This window comes from Phocoena phocoena, chromosome 20, assembly GCF_963924675.1.
Source record: "Phocoena phocoena chromosome 20, mPhoPho1.1, whole genome shotgun sequence".
In the NCBI taxonomy this organism is placed as follows: Eukaryota; Metazoa; Chordata; class Mammalia; order Artiodactyla; family Phocoenidae; genus Phocoena; species Phocoena phocoena.
In genome coordinates, this window is record NC_089238.1 from 54465600 (window position 1) to 54486479 (window position 20880).

Here is a 20880-nt window from a genome sequence, read left to right on the forward strand (position 1 = left end):
CCTGCTGATCGTTATTTCCATCTTCCAGGTTAACCTATAATGACCAACTCTTTGCTCTGTGAGGAGCAGTGTTCATTCTCAGTGTAAATTAAAATGCAAGTCCCTCTTCCCCTGGTGATGGATAACCTGTGTGGCAAGTCCAAGTAGTCTCTTCCTAAATGTCCATCACAAAATTCACCTCACCTTGGCAAAGAAAAGAAAATGAAATAACTCAGTTCTGAATTGAGAGGAGAGAGCTAATGAAACTCAATATGTCCCAAGCCAGTCGCCCACCCTGATGGTGTAAAACCATGTTTTGCATCTCCTATTTGATTTGCTGCACAGCTTAACAGAAAAGTAACCTTATTTTTTTCCAATTAAATGAAGTAATGTTACAATCCCTAATTCCTCCTGCTCTAGCATGGTAAATTAATGTCTGTCTATTGTTTTTAAATCACAGAGTGAGCATTGCTATAGAAATATAAAATGGTACTGTTTCATTTTAATCTACTTAATTTTCCATTCTTGAATTACATAATGGGGTTAAACATTGAATAGAATTAATAGAATGAGTATTTAATTAAGCCATAATGAGTTTCTAAATGGATGCTCAAGGAAACTGGCTTTATAGTTTATGCAAGAATCAGATAATGGTCTTAACAAAGACTATAATAATTGTATTGAATGTTTTCGGTATTTAAAGATTTTTTTCTGACTTCTCCCAGGAGGAGATTTAAACAAGGCAAATTCTAAATGCCTTTCCCTGGCCCACAAGGCTGTGCACGATCTGCCGCAGCTCTCCTCTGGAGTCCAGTAGCAAACAGCTCTCCCCCAGTTCTCCTTTGCTCTCCAGCCACACCCACCCCCCTCTGGTCCACAAGTGCCCCATGCTTCCTTCACCGCTGGCCTTTGCACCTGCTGTTCCAGATGCCAGGAAGGCTCTCTCCCCTTTCGTCTCACCGACTCCTCTGCTTTCAGTTCTCAGGGAATTCTTCCCTAATGACCTTCCCTAGACGGGGTCAGGCACCACGCCCTCTCACCACTCCCCTCAAGCTTCAGGCTCTCCAAGAACTATGTTATTTCTTGCCCAACACTTCACATATATTTATAATTAAACATATGCCATGTCTGTTGTCTTGTTTACTAGTGTATCCCTAGAATTTATTTTTTCTATTTTTTAGAATTTAATACAGTATCATGCGTGGTACACAGAAGCCGCTTGACAGGTATTTGTTGGCTGGCTGGCTGGAATATGGATGGATGGGCGAATGGGTGAATGGATGGATGGATGCATGGATGGAGGATGGATGGAGGACGGAGAAGTGGATGGAAGGATGGATGGATGAATGGAGAATAAATAAATGGATGAATGGGTGATGGATGGTAGGTAAATGTGGCTGTGGACACATTACTACATCTAAGGCTATATTAGGGTCGTAACGCATGCTGTGAGAATTTCTAAAACATTATCACCTTCCCGTTCCACTTGGACTCATTTGCCCACACGCTAAAAAGGTATTCTGCACCAGCCTCTTGGTTGGTGTCATGGGAGAAACTGCACAGGCTTTTCTCACCTATACATGGCCTAAATATTAATTTTACAAATTCATCCATCCATCCAGAAGATCTTCATGTGTCCAGCACTGTGCTGTGTACTGGGGACCAGGCGCCATTAAAAAGAACGCATTTTTTAGGGTCAAAGAAAATTTTAATTTTTTTCCTCACATCAGGGGGGAAAAAATGAAATTTTTAAAGCCTATGAAAATCAAGTGTGGTAGGAGGGACCAACAAGCGTAACATACCCAGTGTCTTCGAAAGTCATAAGGCATCCCTGCTAGAGATGTTCTGGAGAACAAGGGAGGTCAACCTATCCCTCCTGCCCTGCACCATCCAAGCAAGTGGCAGAATCAGGCATCCGTCACCATGCCAGTCCCTCTTAGTCTCACTCCGGTATAGCTTCATCCCTTCACATTTCCTCCCAGCCCTCACCTTTGATGCCAGGCCCCATTTCCTATTTTAAGACCATTCATTCACTCAACAAACACCAAGTGTGTCCCTTCTATGCACCCAGCATCATGCAAGGGGTGGAGAGAAAGCCCTGAACAAGACAGACACACCTGGAGCCTCCAGCCTCCTCAAATCGTGATCTGTTCTTATAGTGTCTTCCTCTCAGCAATGTGACATTCACCTGCCTTGACAAAGTAACTTCTCACCTGTGGATTGGATGTAATGGCATTCGTACCTGACTGATGGTTTCCAGCATCCTCTAGTCTTAGCACTCCCAAACCCACTGAATTGTCTGCCTGGTGTCCCAAGGTACAGGTGTCAGAACAGCCACAGGGACAGGTTATGAGCTGAGGTGTGCTGTGATCAGTAGGGACAGAGAATCAGTCCTCTGGCTCTGGATCACAGCAGGGGGTGGAGGACCAGCCTAAGCAATGGGACTCTTGAGTGGGCATGAGTAATAGAACTTGTGGAAAGCAGACGTTACTGGAGTCCAGGAGATTTGTATCTGACCTTTGGTTCACTCGAGAACTGTGGACCAACCTCTTCCTTCCTTCTTTCTCTGTGCCTGTTTCTTTATCTGCCACCTGTGGGATTGGATAACACGTGTGTCCCACTCCTGGACGCATGGCAGACAGCAGTAGCTGATCACAGCTCTCCTTCCTGCTGATCCCACATGCACTGCAGGCCCCTCCCTCAGCATGGGACCCAGGCAGCCTTGCAAAATGCACAAGGGCAGGCTCTCACATCCCTACTTTGGCCCTTCTTGACCTTGAACTCTCATGCTTCTCTGTCCAAACTACATATTAGAATGATCTGGGCAGGTCAGCAAAACACTGAAACCCACGCCTTACCCCAGACCAACTGCATTGGAATAGGGTTATTTTTTTTTAAAAAAACAGTGTTTTTAAAAAGCCCTCCAGGAGATTCTAACAGGGCTGGGATCCACCAGTGTAGATTTCAAGCTCAGGAATTCCATAATTTTTGTGATGAGGGGGGAAAGATAGAAGTTAGGCCTAACTTAAACAAGAATCAGAGGAATCAGGTCAAAATAATTGTCTCGTGGAGCTGTTTCTGTGTGACAGTATCCTCCACTTCCCCTCACTCCAGCTCCGTTCCATCCAGTGCGCATGTTCCAGGAATTTCCCGGCACCGCTTGTGGGGAAGGGAAACGGCTCACCCAGGTTTGCTGAGTTGTGATAGACAAATTAGTTCCTGTCTCCCCCAAGGCATCAAGATTATGGCTTGTGATTAACGATTTGCAAGTGAATTAATCAGCCACGGCTTTTGAAACGTCATTTCTCAAATTACTTGTCTTTAAACATAAGGGCTTTCTGACATCATCTCACTGTCTCTAGATTCTCTTTCCTAATAATTGAAATTCCAGGATATTTCTTCTTCTTGTTGTCAGCTTATTGGTATTGCTTGTGTATCAAATATTTGCAAACAGATTACTATTCACCAGAGGTGTATCAGAGGTAAGCACCAAAACAATACTTTACGCTTCCAGCTCAAAGCAATGTGCTGATGGCTTGTGAAATTCTCTATCTAAGCTGATTTTTCATTTATTGATTTATTTTTCACCACACCTACTTGCAACAAATATTTGAGATGTGTCACAATAAAAACACAGGTACAACAAAGCTCCAGACAATTGATTTATATGTTACCTTAGAAAAATGTTTCCTCCCTTTTAAAGTCATGCTAGGTGTAGGCAAGGGGTGGGAGGGATGAAACTGGCTTCCTTCACTAAGGAGGACGCTACAACTGAGCAGAGGCTCTGGAGGCAAACACTGGGGTTCCAACCCCCTCCCTCCATATATGAGCGATGGCGGTGTGCTTATCTGGTTACCTTGTCGTTTAGGGTGGGTGAGGCTGTAATAGGGGCGGGGCGGGTGCACAGCCGTTACGTACCACGCAACTGTTACCGCAAGACCTTAAGCACAGGAGGGTTAGCGAGAGACACTTAGTGTGGCAGTTAGAGGTCGCTCGGCCAACGGTCCGCCCGGGGTGGTCCTCCTGGCAAGAGATAAGAGGTGGATCTCCGTGTGCTAAGAGGTGGATGGGGGCCTTCCCCCTGGGGCCCTCCAGGCCCTCCCCGGCCTCAGGCGGTGGGTGAGCTGGGGGGCCCCAGGACAGCCTGAGGGCTGTGTCCCGCAGAGCTCCAGAGCCCTTGCCATGGCCACCCACTGGCCAGGCCTGGGCCTTGAGGCCACGGGAACCTCTCTTCCATCCCCTCCTCTGCTACCGAATGGCGGCGGCGGTCTCCCTGGGTCCCTGGGACCTGGCCCGCTCTGCCCGAACCTTTGGGTGGCCTGAGGTACCTGAGGGCCGGCTGGGTCGTGGGTGCCTGGCTCCCTCAGTGATGACGGCTGGGCAGGGTCTGGGGACATGGCCCTGAGGGCACTGCCAGCCGGGCCTGGGCATTGGTGGGAGGACCCAGCCTGGGTGCTGGACGAACGCTCCTGGGCAGGGTAACTGGCCCCCGCGGGGACCCCCTCCTCTCAGCCAGGGCCTGGACCTCAGAGGGCGAAAGTTGAGCCTTGGGACCTTGCCCTTACTTGTCAGAACAGAGAGTAACATTTGTTTAGGTGGAGGTTTACAGGAACACCGTGACCCGACGGTGACCTGACCTCAGGAACGAAGGATCTGACACCAAGAAGTCTGCAGCAGCTAACCATGCCCCTCCCTTACCTTTCCTGTAAAAGGGCTTCGCTGAAAGCTTTCAGGGAGTTCAGGGTTTTTAAGGCATGAGGCATACATCTCCTTGCCTGGCCCTGCAGTAAACCTTTCTCTGCTCCAAACTCTGACGTTTTGGTATTGTTTGGCCCCACTGTGCGTTGGGCATACAGATTTGCATTCAGTAACAGGGCTACAAAAACAAATGCAAACAAAAATGCATAAAGGCTCAAACTCAATACAAGTTTGTTTCTCATTCAACAACAGTTCGGGACGGGCTCCCACCCACCTCCATGTGGTGACTCAGGTACCCAAGCTCATTCCCTCTTGTGGCTCTACCTTCCCCTTGGGTCTCCTGGTTGTCTGCATCCAGGTAGATAGAAGGAAAGGGGCCCAGAGAAGAGGCACAGCTGTTCTCTTAACCCTCAGCCCAGGTGAACCCAGGCCAGCCCCGGCAAACATCACTTCTGCCCACATCCTGTAGGAGAGGATTCAGCCTCATGGTCCCGCATAAGGCTGAGAGGACCTGAAGCATATCATCTGTTGGCACACACAGCTTCGTGATCTTCCTCTGTTAGTCTTTATTATTTAATGAGATGGTGTGGGTAATGTGCCCAACACCAGGCATATGGTCAGAGTGCCATCAGTGGTCTTCACTATGATTTTATTTTTTCCCCAAAATAGTGACAGTAACGGTCTGCTTTGTTTGCAGTTTCAAGCCACAGTCGAGGAAGGAGCCGTGGGAGTTATTGTCAACTTGACAGTTGAAGACAAGGATGATCCTACCACAGGCGCGTGGAGGGCCGCCTACACCATCATCAACGGGAACCCTGGGCAGAGCTTCGAGATCCACACCAACCCGCAAACCAACGAGGGGATGCTCTCTGTCGTCAAAGTAAGGGTGCTTCCGACTGCCCCTCCCTCCTCGCCCGAGCACCCAGGGCCCCGGGTCGAGGATAGACCAGCCGCTGTCTCCTCCTCCTGGAATTAAAATGGGAAAAGGCTTCAGCTTAGGGGTGTGCTTGTACTCTCATGGCTATAAAACCAAATTGTTCTACAGGTTCTGGAAAACCTAAACTTCCTTGTAACCTTAAAAAAAAAAAAAAAACTTAATTTTTAAATGAGATTCTCCATATACGTGATAATGAATTATCAAAGATATGCAAAAATGGGACCTGTGAAGGTTTTCTAAAGATCCACGGTCAGATTGCACATTATTACAGTCCTTAATCTTTCTTAGCAGAGTCTCAGTTACTGTCAAACACAGCATAGAATTACACACACGGGATGCTGCTTCGTGTGAAACCGCCTGTGAGCACTGCTGCCCAGCAAGCTGACCTCTCTCTGCTACAGGGGGACCGAGAAGGAAAGTGACAACAGTGTATCGGGAGGGCTCAGAAATGTGGGAAGGAGGGGGGGTGGCAGCAGAGCATGCGAGGCTGGTGGTCCCCGCGTCCTGGAGGAAGGGATCTGGGAGGTTCTGGGAGAGCTGCTGCCTGACCAGAACGTCCATCGGAACACAGCTTATTTTCTGGTGGGTGCAGCAATTTGCCTGGAAAGCAGGGAGCAGTCGTGTTTATAGTAATTGTATTAGTGGACCAAGCAGGAACGTTGTTACCTACTTCCTGTGTGCCGTTGGCCAAGATGCTTAATTGTTTTCTGTGTCTTGGTTTCCTCATCTGTAAAATGAGGATGATGGTACAACCCACCACTCCAGGTTGTTGTGAGGAGTTCACAAGCTAATATGTGACTGGCACATGGTGCCTGTGTTCATTTCCTGGGGCTGCTGTAACAAATGACCACAGACGTGGGAGCTTCAAACAACGCACATTTAGTCTCTTACGGTTCTGGAGGCCAGAAGTCCAAAATCAGTGTCACAGGGCTACAGTCGGTGGGGCTGGTTCCTTCTGGAGGCTCCGGGGGAGAATTGACTTCCTCGTCTTTTCCAGCTTCTGGAGGTCACCTGCATGCATTCCTTGGCTCATGGCCCCTTCCTGTATCTTCGAAGCAGCAACCCAGCATCTTCTTATCTCTCTCTGACTTTGACCCGCTGCTTCCATTGTCACACCTACTTTGACTTTCCTGCCTCCCTCTTTTTTTTTTTTTTTTGTGCAGTGTTCTTTAATTTTATTTATTTATTTGTTTGTTTATTTATTTATTTATGGCTGCATTGGGTATTCGTTGCTGCGCACGGGCTTTCTCTAGTTGCGGCAAGCGGGAGCAACTCTTCATTGCGGTGCACAGGCTTCTCATTGCAGTGGCTTCTCTTGTTGCAGAGCATGGGCTCTAGGTACGTAGGCTTCAGTAGTTGTGGCACACGGGCTCAGTAGTTGTGGCTCGCAGGCTCTAGGCATGCGGGCTCAGTAGTTGTGGTACACGGGCTTATTTGCTTCGCGGCATGTGGGATCTTCCCAGACCAGGGCTCGAACCCATGTCCCCTGCACTGGCAGGCGGATTCTTAACCACTGTGCCACCAGGGAAGCCCACCTGCCTCCCTCTTTTAAGGACCTTTGTGGTTCCATTGGGCCCAACTGGATAATCCAGAATCTTCTACCCAGCTCAGGGTCCTTAGCTTAATCACATCTGCAAAGTCCCTTTTGCCATGTAAGGTAACACACGTTCCCCGGATTCGAACATGGACATATTGGGGGGTGGGGTCTGTATTCAGCCTAGCGGCAGGGCCATATAAACGTTCACACCAACAAAGTTCCACAACGTCCCTGGGGGCAGAACCCGGAGCTACTGAGAATGGCAGATCTCAGAGAAGTTTCTGGCTTTCTCCAGAGGATGAGGGATCTAGGTTTCTCCCTGTCCTTTTCAGAACCTCGTCTGAACTGAGCCCCAAACGTCTCCCTGAAAAGAGCAGCCTCTGGGTCTTCCCAATTCTTCTTCCCTTGCCAGGACTCCCGGGAGATCCTGGCACTGCCCTCCTACATTCAGTGCTATAGTTTCAAAGCTGTGAAAGTCGTAAAAAAATAAAACATAGCCACTGGCTGTTCTCTGAGGCTAGCCCTGTATCTATAGAAGGCATCAAGCAATTTTCCAAACCTGCAGCTGGAAGACAAAGCTTAGGTCAATATACATCCCCACCATAAACCCTGCAGGAGCACCGTTCTCCCGGCCTGTGTTTGCTACAGCTTGAGGAAAATAAAATACAAGCAAAGCTAGACTAGAAAAGAGTGTCCTCCTCTCCCCACACTCCCGCTTTGGCCCACAATGCTGTGAGTCTTAAACGTTAGCATTTAGAAGAGTCACCTGGAATGCTAGCTGAAATGCAGGTTCCTGGGCCTGCCCCACACCTGCAGGGTCAGAACAGGAGGGAGAGTTGCCCCAGGAGAGCACAGCCTTGTGGACGAGCACTGCCGTAGGACAAGGAATTTCCACCTGCAATTCCTGGGGAGGAGGTGCCCACAGAGCCTGGGGCCCTCCCTGGGCCTCCATTTTACTAGCAAGTGGACTCCCTTTGCTTCAGAATCGGGATGGAGGCCTCCCCTCTTTGGCTGCCTGCCACATGAATTTGTATAAAGGGCCTTGAGCATTCTCTGCTTCTCAGTGCGCCTGAGTTCAAGCCCCAGGATAGCCTTCTGGAGGCTGGCCTGACCATGCTCCCTGGGCTCTCCACCTTGCTAGCAACCCAGTGCAGTAGCTAGGAATGCTTTCAGTTGTACGTAACCAAATGCCAGGCTGATAGTGGCTTAAATAGTCAGGAGTATTTCATGGTCTTCATAACTAGATGAAGGTAGGCCAGTCTAGGATTGGCTGGCAGCTCAAGGTGTCCGAGAGCCAGCAGGTGGCACCACAGATGTTTCTGATGTTTTCCTCATGGACGTAAAATGGCTGTCAAAGCCCCGGGCATCACGTCTTCCTGCTGCTGTGTTCCAGGGCAGGAAGCAAGGAGGCCGCCAGGCAAGTGGGAGAGAGTATATGTGCCCTCATGGGCCCCTCTCTTCTCATTAGGGGAAAAAATGTCTTTTCCGTGGGTCCTCCAGACAATTTCCAATGATGTGTCACTGACCGGATGACACGGGCCCACCCTCAGCTGCAAGGAAGGCTGGAAAGTCTGAATCTTTCCTCTGGGGCCTCTGCAGTGAGAGGTGGGTGGACACGGCCATGCTGCAGCGCAACCACAAGCAGCTCCGCCCTCCCCAGTTAGCCGTCGGCATACGGGAGAACTAGAGGAGGTCCAGGACTGTGTGGTTTCCGGGGGAGTCCTTCCTCCCTACAGGACCGAATCCTAACAATTCTGCCAGATGAGTAGCCGTGTCCTCTTTAAAACTGTCTAGTCAGGAACACCCTTAGTTGCTGTGTAAACCTATTCCAGGCTGTCAAAGAGTTACTCTTTTAGCTGAATATAATCCACCCTGCATTTTACGTCTGTTCTTTCTTTTGTCCTCAGAGGAGAAGGAAGCATTGAGAAAGCAGGCATCCTTGATCCCCAAACCTGTCACAGGCTTACAACTTACTGTCGGGTCACTTCCAAAGCCTCTCTCCTCTGGACAACAAACCCTAGATTCTTTACCCTTCCCATGACAGCCAGCTTTTCCAGCCTTGAAATCCTCCAGAACAGTGGTCCACACCCTCTTTTGACACTTGATGAAATATTAGTCAAATTGCATCTCTGTAACTTTATTGGAAGTGTTTTCAATTTCCTCCCGTCCCTGACACAGAGACCCGACACCAAACAAATCACGTTAATCAGGTCATATGCCCGAGACAACGGAGGGCTTCTTAATGCAGCACGACCCAGGGCAGGCCTCGTAAGGGGTGGAAGCAGAGACCCACGTTTCATCAGCTCCTGGTAGACTGGCCCTGGGCATCGCCCCACTGGTGTCATTACACCCAGCTTTGTGCAAACGGAATTAAGCACTGCAGAGGTCCTCCTCTCCGGAAAAGGCTGGACTCTCTCTCTCTCTCTCTCTCTCCCCTTCCCTCTCTGTGCCACTACTCACATCTGCATTCCTCAGAAGCCAGCATTCTCCTGAGGCATGTCAGCCTCGAACATACCTGAAGAGGCAAGGCAGGAGGGCAGTGGCTCTTCCAGCTGTTTCTACCCCATATTCCTCTTCCTCACTGTCTTAACAGCCTCTTGTTATTGTATCCGACTCCAGGCCAGCTGCTGTGTGAAACACCCAGCATGCATCATCTCCTCTGATCTTACTACAATCCTTGGTACTAGGACTTTACTGATGAGAAAGCTGAGGCTCCAGGAGATGCAGTGATGTTCCTGTGGTCCAGTAGTTTTTCATTAGAGTTCTTATGGCCAGGACTTGATCCCCTCCCCTCTGGCTCTGGGAGCAAATAGCGCTTTCTACTACTAAGCTGCATTGCTTCCTGGTATGAATGAAGTGTCCCAAGGCAGGACAGAGGGCTGAGTCCCCATCAGCATTACTTATGGAAATACCACCCTGTACCAAAAGCAGTTGATTGTTATCAGCTCGGACTCTCTCATCAGACTCCCTGTATTGCTTCTCGACTCTGTGCCACTTGTTAGCTGTGTGACTTTGACCAAGTTACTTAACCTCTCGGAACCTGTTTCCTCATCTGTAAAAAGGGTCTAAAATCACCTACTATTGTGAGGGTAAGGTGAGGATTAGGTGAGATGATGCACACAGGGCCCTCCTAGCACACAGTCGGTGCACAATGAGAGATGGATTATGTCACGAAAAGTAATGAGGGGTTGTGATGCAGATCAAATATTGTATGTATATTTATACATAATATGTAAATATATTATAAGACATGTGTGTGAATGGGGGAGCTGTGGGTACCCCACTCTTATGGGTTAAATTGTGCCTCCCCCCAAAAAGACATTAAAGTCATAACCCCCAGAACCTGTGAATGTGGGCTTATTTGGAAATAGGACCACTGCAGGTGTAATTAGTTAAGATGAGTGCATAATAGAGTAGGATGGGCCCCCAATCCAAGATGACTGGTGTCCTTATGAGGAGGCAGCCATGTGAAGACAGAGACACACAGCGAGAAGGTCAGGTGATGATGGAGACAGGGGTCAGACTCACGTGCTGCCAGCCAGGGAACGCCCGAAGCTGGGACAGGCAGGGAGGGCTCCTCCAGAGCTTTCAGAGAGAACGTGGCCCTGCCAACATCTTGATTTTGGACTTCTCGCCTCCAGGGCTGTGGGACAGTTCATTTCTTTGTATTAAGCTTTGTATTAGGCCACCTAGTGCTTTGTCACCACAGCCTTAGGAGACAAATGGCAAGATTCCCGTTGCTGTCGGGGCCCTGACCCTCCTCCGCTGCCCGGGCCGCGCCACGCTGTCCTGCTGCAGCTCACCCTGCTGGCCTCGCATCTGCTGCCTGTTAAGAGCCCTGCAGAGCTAGGAAGCTCAGTAAAACCCCACCCTGCCGGCATTTGCATCATGGTAGAAAATCCAGTTGGGCTAGATTCAGGATTTCATAGTCCAGGAAGATGGTGTGTTCCTGGGAGCTGGTATAAAAGAAATCCTCGGGCCTCAGGTTGCCTGGCTGGGTCTGCCCGTGCTGGGGTGCGGTCGAGGAGGTTCTCAGGAGAGGTGGACGCTCTGTGTGTCCGTCCTGCTCAGGACGCTGTCCGGCAGACTGTCACTACCCAGCAAGCCCAAGGCTCCAGTCCCTTCAGTGTCCTAATTAGGATGAATAACTCTGCTTTCCAAGCATGGCAGCTCCCTGGCCCATGTTTGGAATTTATTTCACTGGGGTTGCAGATTTGGGGCTTGACTTGGGAAGGACAGAGATCTGTGTTAGAAAGGAGGATGAAGTGGCAAATTATTCTTGTGTTCCAGGGATGGAACCACAATATAACTGGGTAGCTCCTAGGTACCAACAGCCTGATATCTGTCAGCTCTTAAAATCTTAATACTGACCCTGTTGGGAGTTGCTCTAGGTGAGGGCGGGAGGGGCGGTCCCATTACAGCCGGGAAGCACTTCCAGGGTCAGGACTTCCAGTGTGTGTGTGTGCGCCTCTGCATATATGTGTGCATGTGTGTTTGTGCGGGTGCTCTCACAGGTGTGGAATGCGGGGCGTGCGTGTTAGCTGTCATTATTATGAGAGAGAATGTAATTTTGCCTAAAGCTCTCCCAACTAAACCTGCCCGACTCCAGATTCTACCCCTGCACCCGGCTCTTGCCCCAGCTTCGCCATTCTCACCTCTGGTGCCACATTCCCAGATCCCTTATGATGTGTGCTGCCATTTCCTTCCTTCTGCTTGAGTGTGCATCACCTCCCTGTACTCACTTTAGTCTCATCCTCCCAGCAAGCATATCCATTATGTCATGGGTCTGATGAGTTAGCTGCTTGTTTTCCCAGGAAACATTAGGAAAATAGCTTGAAATAAGCAGTGTGTCCTTATCTCACCTAAATGTCTCCTCACCACACCCCCATCGACAGGAAATGTCACCATCACTGCATCTCCTGGTTTAGAAAGAAAGTGACCGAGTGAATGTCGTCCATGACCTTCTGTAAGGGACAGGGCACCATATTAATAATGTCTACAATGGGGTTTCCTTAATATCCTCTGATTTAGTCTACACAGCAGCAAGGGAGGCGGTTACCATCAGCCCCTTTACAGAATCACCTGGAAAGGGCCTCAGCAGGGTTGCTCATTGGTGGGACAGTCTGCCATATGTGGGACTGTCCCAGGCATGGCCATGTATCTGGCAGCACTGTCCCCTGCCCAGAAAATGGCCACAGAGCTGCCGAGTCATGGGGACAAATAAAAATCCCCCCCGCATGTTTTCCAGTGCCCTCAGGTGGGGAAGGGCCATGCAGCTTAACCCCTTGTGTGTCAGCCTCCCGAATCCTCTTCTCTACATGACACCCTACTGGAAGAATGTGCACCCCCTGGAGCCCCCATGAGTGCCGGAGTTGTGAGGTCACAGGCTACCGGTGGGAAGGCTTTTAATGTCAGCACTGCCAGGGAGTCATCTAAAGAGATCTCACAACAAAGGATCCAGGTGTCTGAGACTCATGTAATTCTTGTAAGTTATTTCTCAATCTGAAAAAAGGAACAACTTCCATACCTAATTTTGTATCTGTATGTTTCATACTCTTTTTCTTAAAGAGGACCCCAAATTGCATCACGCTTCTTAGCCCACAGAACCTGGATCCACCCCTGAGCGTCCACACGGCTCGGGGACTGTCAGAGGCCTTTGTGCAAGAGCACCTGCCCTTTGTGGCAGACCCGCGTGCTGAGCCCTTCTCTCTGCCTTTCAGCCTCTGGACTATGAGATTTCTGCCTTTCACACCCTGCTGATCAAAGTGGAAAACGAGGACCCGCTGGTGCCCGACGTCTCCTACGGCCCCAGCTCCACAGCAACCGTCCACATCACCGTCCTGGATGTCAATGAGGGGCCGGTTTTCCACCCGGACCCTATGATGGTGACTAAGCAAGAGCACATCTCCGTGGGCAGCGTGCTGTTGACGGCGAATGCCACAGACCCTGATTCCCTGCAGCATCAGACCATCAGGTGAGTGGGCAGCTGGGTAACCTGAGACGGGAGGGAGGCGGGCAGCAATGGCTTTTCTTTGCTGGTTGCAGGGTTTGTGTTGTCAGGAACAAACTACCATTAAATTAAACTTGTTATTGATCTGGGTGAGCAGGAAGTTTGTGTCATAATGAAGAGCTGGCGGCTGGTGGCACCAGGGGACCAGGCTCACTAGGTGCGGATGTTGCCCCTGCACCTGATTCCTGGCAATAGACTAGCCCTGGAGGAGAGTAGCTCCAGAGCTGTGTTCTCAGATATCCAGAGGGGTCTGCTGGTGCCAAGCACAGTGTGGAAGGGACAGAGAAAGGAGCCGCCACATACGGCCCCTTGCATCTCAGACACCTACTTTTATCAGCTGCCACAGCGTGATGAGAAACGCTAACTCCATGTACAGTTAAGGGTATTAGGAGTTCAGAGAGGTTCAGTAACTTGCTCAAGACTGCCCAGCTTATACTGCCCAGTAGTGGAAGAGATTAGGATGCAACCATTGCAGTACGGTCTGCAAAGTCCATGCTCTCTGCTAAGTGCTCTGGACTCTGAACTGTCAGAAGGGAAAGGAGTAGACATTGCCTGGTACTTAGAAATGGACCATCGGGGTTGGGTTTTCCGCTGATGATTGGCAGGCCAAAAAAAAGTTCAAATTTTCAGCGTTCATTTCTTAAGCTCTGTCCAGTACTTCAGAAGAAGGGGTTTTCACAATGAGATTTAATTAAATGGTCATTATCCACAGTGCATCTCATGCTAGTGGAGATGAGATGCCCTCGCGGGTGCGACGTTTCACAGTAAACACATTGGCACGCAGGTCCAAATGCGCGCTTGTCTCCGCTAAAGAGAGTAATTAATCTTCCTCTTCCAAAATCTAATCTCTTCATACGAGGTACCGATAACCAAGTATTAGATGCACTTCAAATGAACATGTCTTATTTTCCTGATTTGAAACACCTGAAAATGTGCCGCTATCTTTGCGTCAGCCACAGGACCGTGGAGCAAGGTAGCAGAAGTTATTTTCCAACCCAAAAGGGGGATTTATTTTTACAACAAAATTTTCTGAAATGCCAAGCTAGATTAAAGTACAAAATAATACCAAATCCTGTACTAATGTAAATCTGAAGTAGCCATTCTTTTTTTCCTTTTCTCCTTTTTTTCCCCTTTTCCTGCTCAGTATCTGGCAAAGGAAACATACAATTTAAACATCAAAGAGAAAGCTTTCCTTAAGTACTTAGATCGGGAAACCTGTAGGTTAACAGACTGTAAGGTAGTTGTACAAATGTAGGATGTCTTTAGCGGAGCTTAAGTGTTGATTTGCACTTCTACAAAGAGGTGACTCCAGGGTGGGTAGGAAATGGATTTAAACGGGGTTGATGTTGCTAAGCCTGAGACTGTGCCTTTGTTGGGTAACTTGGGATGCTGCCAGACATGACAGTGTTAATGTGATGGGGAGAGACTGAGGCAGGTGTCGGGATCTGGGAATAGAGGTCCTACTAAGGTGGGACAGACAGTGGACGAGGTGGGTCTCTCAGAGTTCTTTGTTTAAGACCAGCTCTGGATGACTTAGGCAAAAGGGAGAATTTGCTGGAAGATTCTACACACAGTTTATAGAATTTTTCCCAACTGGTAACCACTAGTTTTTTCTCTATACCTGTGAGTCTGTTTCTGTTTCTTATGTACACCTCTTTGTTTTCTTTTTTTTAGATTCCACATGTAAGTGATAACATAAAGTATTTGTCTTCTCTAATTTCACTAAGCATAATGTTCTCTACGTCCGTCCACGTTGTTGTAAAGGGTAGATTTTCATTCTTTTTAATGGCTGAGTAATATTCCATCGTGTGTGTGTGTGTGTGTGTGTGTATGTATGTATGTATGTATATATATAAAACATCTTCTTTTTTTGTTCATCTGTGGATGGGCACTTAATTTGCTTCTGTATCTTGGCTGTTGTAAATAGTGCTGCTATGAACATTGGGGTGCATGTATCTTTTCAAATTAGTGTGTTCTTTTTTTTTGGATGTATGCCCAGGAGTGGAATTGCTGGATCCTATAATGGTTCTATTTTTATTTTTTTGAGGAACTCCACACTGTTCTCCATAGTGGCTGTACCAATTTATATTACCACTCACAGTGTACAAAGGTTCCCTTTTTTCCACACCCTCTTAAGAATGTATTACTTGTGGTCTTTCTGATGACGGCCATCCTGACAGGTGTGAGACAGCATCTCATTGTGGTTTTGATTTGCATTTCTGATGATTAGTGATGTTGAGTAGTTTACAGAATTGAAGAATATGTTTAGAACTGGGCCGAGATAGCACAGGAATTTGGGCACTGTTGAGTCTCTAGGTAATGGGCCCTGATGGGCTGGCACTGCAGGACCTCACAGGGAGAGTGACCCACCTCCAGCCGCCGTCCACTCTTGTGTCACTCAGCTCACGGTTCACATGCCCAGGGGCGAGTCCACTTTACCTGAGCTGGAGCCATGCACCCCCGACTCAGGGCATCTTGACAGGCAAGAGGGATGATATTCCCAGATGTGGCTGCCCCTCTTCACCCCCACGGCAGGCAGGTAATTGAGAAGGAGGCGGGAAGTCCCATCTGGCAAATGGAATGTGGTGCTTGGAGCGTGGCAAGCAGCCACAGATAGCAGCCCCGGCAAACTGAGTCGGGAGACAGGAGCCTGGAGAGGGAGCGCATGACTGGCAAGAGCCAAGACATTGAGGGGCCCCAAGCCAGGATCTGCGCCCTGGAGAACAAAGACCGGCTGCCGGAACCGGGTGACGGTGCTCCTCCATTCCATCTCGGGTGCAGCATCAGTGGCGCCCACTGTGAGAAAAGGAGATCAGAGAAAGCAATTTGTAAATTACTAGATGTGAGACTTGGCGGTAAAAAGCAGGAGCGTAGAAAGCTCTGAAGAGCTTCCAGTTTCTACAGTTGCTCATTACAGCTGTGACCCTCAGTCACGAGTGGCCAGGACCCATCTCAGACTTTTGCCAGAAATGCATGTACTGGCCCACAAAACTGAAAATGAGGACGAGGACGTCCAGCGTGAGAATTCAGGCGCTCAGAATATGTTCTTTCCCCACCTGTTGACTCTGCACTTGCCTGGGTTGGCTTCGTCCTCAGCCATATCTGTATGGCTGTAGAGAGTCAAGGCCTCCAGCAATGCCAGTCCTACCAGCAGAAAGAGATCCTTCCTAACCAGTAGTATCAATACTTGCCCAAGGGCCAGATTTGCGTCTCACTGAGCCAACTGGCACACACACCTGTCTCTGACCCAGAATGGCAGGAGGATGGGGTGTGCCCAGGGCTAGTCCTGGTGCGTGGGCCCACCGTGGACCCAGCATCCAACCATAATGAACTGGGCTGGTGGTTTCCCAAAGGAATGCAGAAGGCTCTTCCCAGAAGGTGGGAATGGATGCTGAGTCATCAGGGACCACGGAGAGCCACTGTTGGCCAATTTCAATGTCTCGAGTCCCCTCAGAAAATATAGCTGAGGTGTTTCTGTGGCCGTTTGCCTAAGAGCTGTAACATTTACAAATGGGTCTGGCTGAGCAGTGTCTGGACAAATCACTTTTCCAGCATCGAAGCAAAATAAATGCATACGTATGTATGTATGGGCATGTGCATGTATGTGTGTGTGATGCACATTTCTCTCTCTGGCCTGACTCCTCAGACACATTCCTTCCTGCTGGGATCCAGAGTCGCCCAGAAGTGGCCCTCTCTCAGCCTGGCACTGACTGGATCTCCCTCTGCCCCTTCCCTCTCCCCTCCCCTCCCCTCCGCCCTTCCTCTCCTGGTGCTGGTTCTGAGCCCATCAAAGGCAGGGATAACATCCCTGACACGTTGAGCTGTTGTCACAGGAGCTCTTCAGGGAGAAAAGGCTCGTTAATTATCTGCAGCCTTTGATCCTGTACACGAGAAGCACTGTCCCCGACGGGCTGTGTGTGCAGAGGCTGTACAGGGCTGAGGGGAGGGGCCGGGCTGGGACCTGGTTTTCTCATAAACCGCACTGGGCTCCCCAGAACTCTCAGAAAGACATGATGACCTTGTGAGTGGTGGTGGTGGTGTTGTCTTAATGATTCTTTGGGGAGCGGGCATTGGAAGAAGGAGGAACTGAGAACTCCTATTTTTATCTCAAGGAGAGCTCTGAGTTCAGCTGACAAAGGCGCATGAAAAAAGATGGTGCCAGTGCCATCTGCCCCTGTCTTGATTCCCGGCAATAGCACGGCGTTGGGCTCTGCAGTTGTGCGGGTTATGCGGGTGTCCCTGTCTGCGTGTGTGACTCTTTGTGTCCACATTGTCATTCTCTCTTTGTCCCTCTCTGTGCCGATTACTCTTGGTCTATCCTTTGCTCTGTACATTTCTTCCTTATCTCCCTCTCTGTCTCCCTCTGCCCATCCTCCCTCCCCATCACTGTCTCTACCTGCATCTTCCCCCTCCCTCTAGGTCCATCTTTCTCTCATGTCTCATGGCCATCTCTTCTCTGTCTGATTCTCTGCACCTTCCTTCCTCCCATTCCTCTCTCTCCTCTCTTCTCTTTCCTCCTCCTTTTTCCCCTTTTCCTCCATCTGCTTCCTCCCCCGCCCCCCCCCCCCCCGCTTTCTCTCTGTCTCTGTCTCTCCCCCACGCCACATTTCTATCTCTATCAGTATCTCACTCCAAGACACTCTGTGCCTCAGCGCCAATAACCCCATCTCCTCTCATATGACTGACCAGGCCCTCAAGGCATCTTAGCACTGCAGGAGATACTCCACCCCAACCAGCCTGATTCAGGTCCTGCCCCCAAGTTGACAGACACTTTGACCTCCTCCCTGAGGACAGGCTCCTTTCCTTGTCAAAACAGGAAACTCCTCCCCACTCCCAGCCCCCATAAAGCTTAGGACCTTAATTCTAACTCATTCCTGGTCCTGTCTTCTGTGATGGAAAGCCCATCTCAGGCACAGTGATTCTGCCGCTGCAACTGTCATGCCCTCTTTTATCTCACCAGGGAATGTTAAAATCCGTGAAAGGCGTCTTGATCTCTGAGAAGCCTGTAACTCTAAAGACAGGAGGTGTCCAGGCATCAGAGTGAATATTCTCACTAAAAAGCCTGAGTTATTAAAACTTGTTTAAAAGCCCATAGCACTGTGCTTAGCCAAATCAAAATGGACAGCGGTGGGCTAGCGACAGATGAAATTCTTCTTTTTAATGACTTGTATCTTCTTATCCTTATTATAAAGTTAAGATAGTTCATGGAGGAAACTTTTGAAAAAGCAGTTGAGAATAAAGAAGATAATTTTAAAAATCTGTAATCGTCCCACCTAAGGAAATCCCCTTTTAACAGCTTAGGTATATCTCCAGTCACATGTGCGAGTATTTCCCTTTTTTATTTTCAAAATTGGCTCACATCACCCATTTTGTTTTGGAACCTGTCGTTTTTACTTCCCAATATATGGCGAACAGCTTTCCATATCAAGAAATAGCCACTATTTTTCATCACTGAATAGTATGCATTCTACAGTGCTGTTACACGAATATACTTATTTATTTATTCATTCCCTTGTTGGCTATTTAGACTGTTTCCAATTATGTGAAATTATTTTCTTAAAGGTCAGTGGACATGCTTGTAGCTAAATTGTTTAATGCATCATTAATTTTCTGAAGAATTTTCTGAAAATATTTTGCAAATGTGTTGATGTTGTTAATGCTTTTTGTCATATAAAGATTTCTTTGTGTCTTTACCTCGGCAATCACATTTCTCTTTTCCCTTATTATTTGAATTGATGGTTAGAAAGTTTCTGTGCTCCAAGGTCATGTGAACGTTGACGTGTTGTAAAACAGCTGGTTCCCACACCCTGTCCTCTCAACCTACAGTGACGAGACAGGCTTCAGCTTTCAGGGTGGAGCCTTCCTCCGTGTACACGAGACAGGAATCTGGCATTTCTTGATGACATTTCAGTGTCTCCAGTGAGGAGTGGACTCGTGCACCTGAAGTTGTTGGCTAAATATTGTCAGAAAGAGCAGCTCACTGATAATTATGCTAAAATGGAAATGACTGTATTTGCCCAACATTCTCTAACAGTGAAATGAGAAGCAGGGACTCACTGTCGCATCAGATCTGTTGCTTTGGCTACTCTGGGGATGCAGCCGGCAGCTCAATCATTTTGAATGGTCTGAGAGAACTTATTTCATTCTCTGACCAATCCGGGGATTTCTATTAAGGCAACCAAGTAGCAATTCCTATTCCAGACATTTTTCAAACAGAACTCATCTTATCCAGGGTCTGTAGTAAACAACTCTGCCGCAGAGACTTCTGCCCACACAGTGAATACATAAGATACATGTTGAGGAAAACTATTGTCCCCGCCCATGTGAAATTACCCATTACTCCTCAGCATTTTTTGGGGAAAGGATCATTCATCCAGGGAACCCCACAGGTGTGCGTCTAGCAGCAGTGTATCTGTGAGGATTAAGTTTGCCTCAGTATAAAAGGAAAATTCAAAATGATGGTGGCTCAGAGAAGATAGAAGTGGGTTGTTTTCCCCCTCATATAAAATAAGTGTAGAGCGGCTATGGCAGTCCAGGGCTAGGATGGAAGCTCCACAAAGCTGTCAGGGGCCCAGGCTCCTTCCTGCTCACCATTCAGTCACCTCGAGACTGGCACCCTCTTCCTCATGGACAATTATTATGGTTGCTAATGCTTCAGCCTTCACATCTGTATTCCAGACAGTAGTTTGGGAGAGAGGGAAAGAAGAAGGGAGTCTCTTCTATTTTAAGGAGTCTTACTGAAAGTCGATCACATTTCTATTTAAATCTGATTGGCCAAAATTAGTCACATGGCCAAAACCTAGCTGTAAGAAATACTAGGAAGTATGGTCATTTAGCTGGATAGCAACCAACTTTTAAAACTGGGATTCTTTACTAAGGAAGAAAGGAAGAGTGGGTATTGTGAGGCAACTAGAAGTTTCTGCCATGAACACCTTTGGGGATTGAACCTTTCTGTGTCATAAAAAACTACAGGGTAAATTTTAGAAGATGAATACATGCCATGAAATTAGATTTTTACACAATCAAAATAATAGATAATTGTGTTGCCAAAGGCAGCTGCTTGAAAAAACACAAGCATTATAGTTTTCCATTCATTCCTTTACTGGTATTTATTTAGAGGCTACTATGGGCCTAACACTGCTGGGTGCTGTCTTTTCACTTGTGAGAATGATCCCTGCCTACAGCCTCCGGGGAGCTTATAGTCTTAAGAGCAAGAGCTTTGTTGCAAATGATGATGCCCCAGGAAAGAAGGAAGAGGGAGGGAGAGAGGAAAAGGAAGGAAGGTAGGAGAGAAAGGAATTGTTCCTTGGGAAGTAACAACCAGTGGTCTCCAGCTATGGAGAAAAAGCCAAGCAACAGAAATTACTTATTTCCAAGCATCATCATGGTCTCGATTATCAACAAATTCCTGAATTCCCCAGAAGTGCCACTATCCCCATGCCTTTGAGCTGGTCTCTGCCTCCTGGGAACTGGGCATCAGACTAAACTAGGCCGAGATTGCCACAATACCCCTGGACACATGTATGTTGCTGGTACTATGACTAAGATGCCTCACATTTTTATATAAAAGCTTACCGAAAGCTCTGTCACCAAAGTCTTATTTAATTCTCACAACCATGAGTCTGCCTCTTTGCTGATGAGGAACACGTAACCTCTCTGAACCTCGGTTTATGGAAAGAAAACACGCAAATGAGGTGAACTCCTGGGGCTTTCCTCGCC

General features: G+C 48.3%; 1 protein-coding gene across 1 annotated transcript in view; it reads left to right on the top strand.

Moving 5' to 3' along the window:
• Positions 1–20880, top strand: part of CDH13 (cadherin 13) — a 793967-nt gene that overhangs the window by 681012 nt on the left and 92075 nt on the right. The window contains exons 8-9 of the mRNA XM_065898620.1: positions 5375–5557; positions 12872–13125. Of these exons, the coding sequence (XP_065754692.1) occupies positions 5375–5557; positions 12872–13125 (437 nt within the window). The remainder of the gene's footprint in view (positions 1–5374; positions 5558–12871; positions 13126–20880) is intronic.